Source organism: Gavialis gangeticus, unplaced genomic scaffold, assembly GCF_001723915.1.
Source record: "Gavialis gangeticus isolate Ggan-Ray unplaced genomic scaffold, GavGan_comp1, whole genome shotgun sequence".
Taxonomy (NCBI): Eukaryota; Metazoa; Chordata; order Crocodylia; family Gavialidae; genus Gavialis; species Gavialis gangeticus.
This window is the reverse complement of record NW_017729000.1, coordinates 48,768,979-48,769,602: the sequence shown is the minus strand read 5'-3', so window position 1 is coordinate 48,769,602 and position 624 is coordinate 48,768,979. Positions and strand designations below refer to the sequence as shown.

Sequence of the window (624 nt, the reverse complement as noted above, 5' to 3'; positions counted from 1 at the left end):
GCTGGGCTGGTTTGCCTAAAAATAAACAAATTCAAACAACAGAATTTTTCAGGAGTGGTGGGGAACTTAGAACGTAGGATCTCTAATTGACCTCTCTCAGTGAAAAACTATGGGAAGCTATCAAATTGTACAGTTCATGTTGAGATTTAAGTAAAGAATAATCTTCACCTGCATTGTAAGGAAGAGAAGGGTTAGCAACAGATTACAACAGGGAGATTGCTAAAGAATCACAGTTTAAGACACTGAGAATTTTCCACCTCCTCCACCTCCATATAGAAGAAAGAAAGAAAAGGAAAGGAATAAGGTTCTTAGTAAGTGTTTCTGCCTTGGACTGTATTCTATGGCAAGCAGAGAAAAAGGAACAGAATGAGCCAGCCCTAAATTCCAATTGCTTCCATTTGGCATTTTTCTTCTAGCAGCTTTCCCTTTACGCATTCAAAGAAGTTAGGTTACTCATTGCAAAATGAGGAGAGTTTGCTTGGATTCAATGTGTTACCCACCATCTTTCTTCTCTCTCTCTTCTGTGAGTCTCTTCTCTGCAAGTTTCTCATATTCATCTTTGTCCCACTTTCGGCGGAAGTCCAAGTTCTTAGTCTGTGAGAGAACCAAATGAATTAGGATATA

General features: G+C 38.9%; 1 protein-coding gene across 1 annotated transcript in view; it reads right to left on the bottom strand.

Moving 5' to 3' along the window:
• ZMAT2 (zinc finger matrin-type 2) overlaps positions 1-624 on the bottom strand; it is a gene marked incomplete at its 5' end in the record, with an annotated part of 45,899 nt that extends 45,275 nt beyond the window's left edge. The window contains one exon of the mRNA XM_019506005.1: positions 501-624. Within this exon, the coding sequence (XP_019361550.1) occupies positions 501-624 (124 nt within the window). The remainder of the gene's footprint in view (positions 1-500) is intronic.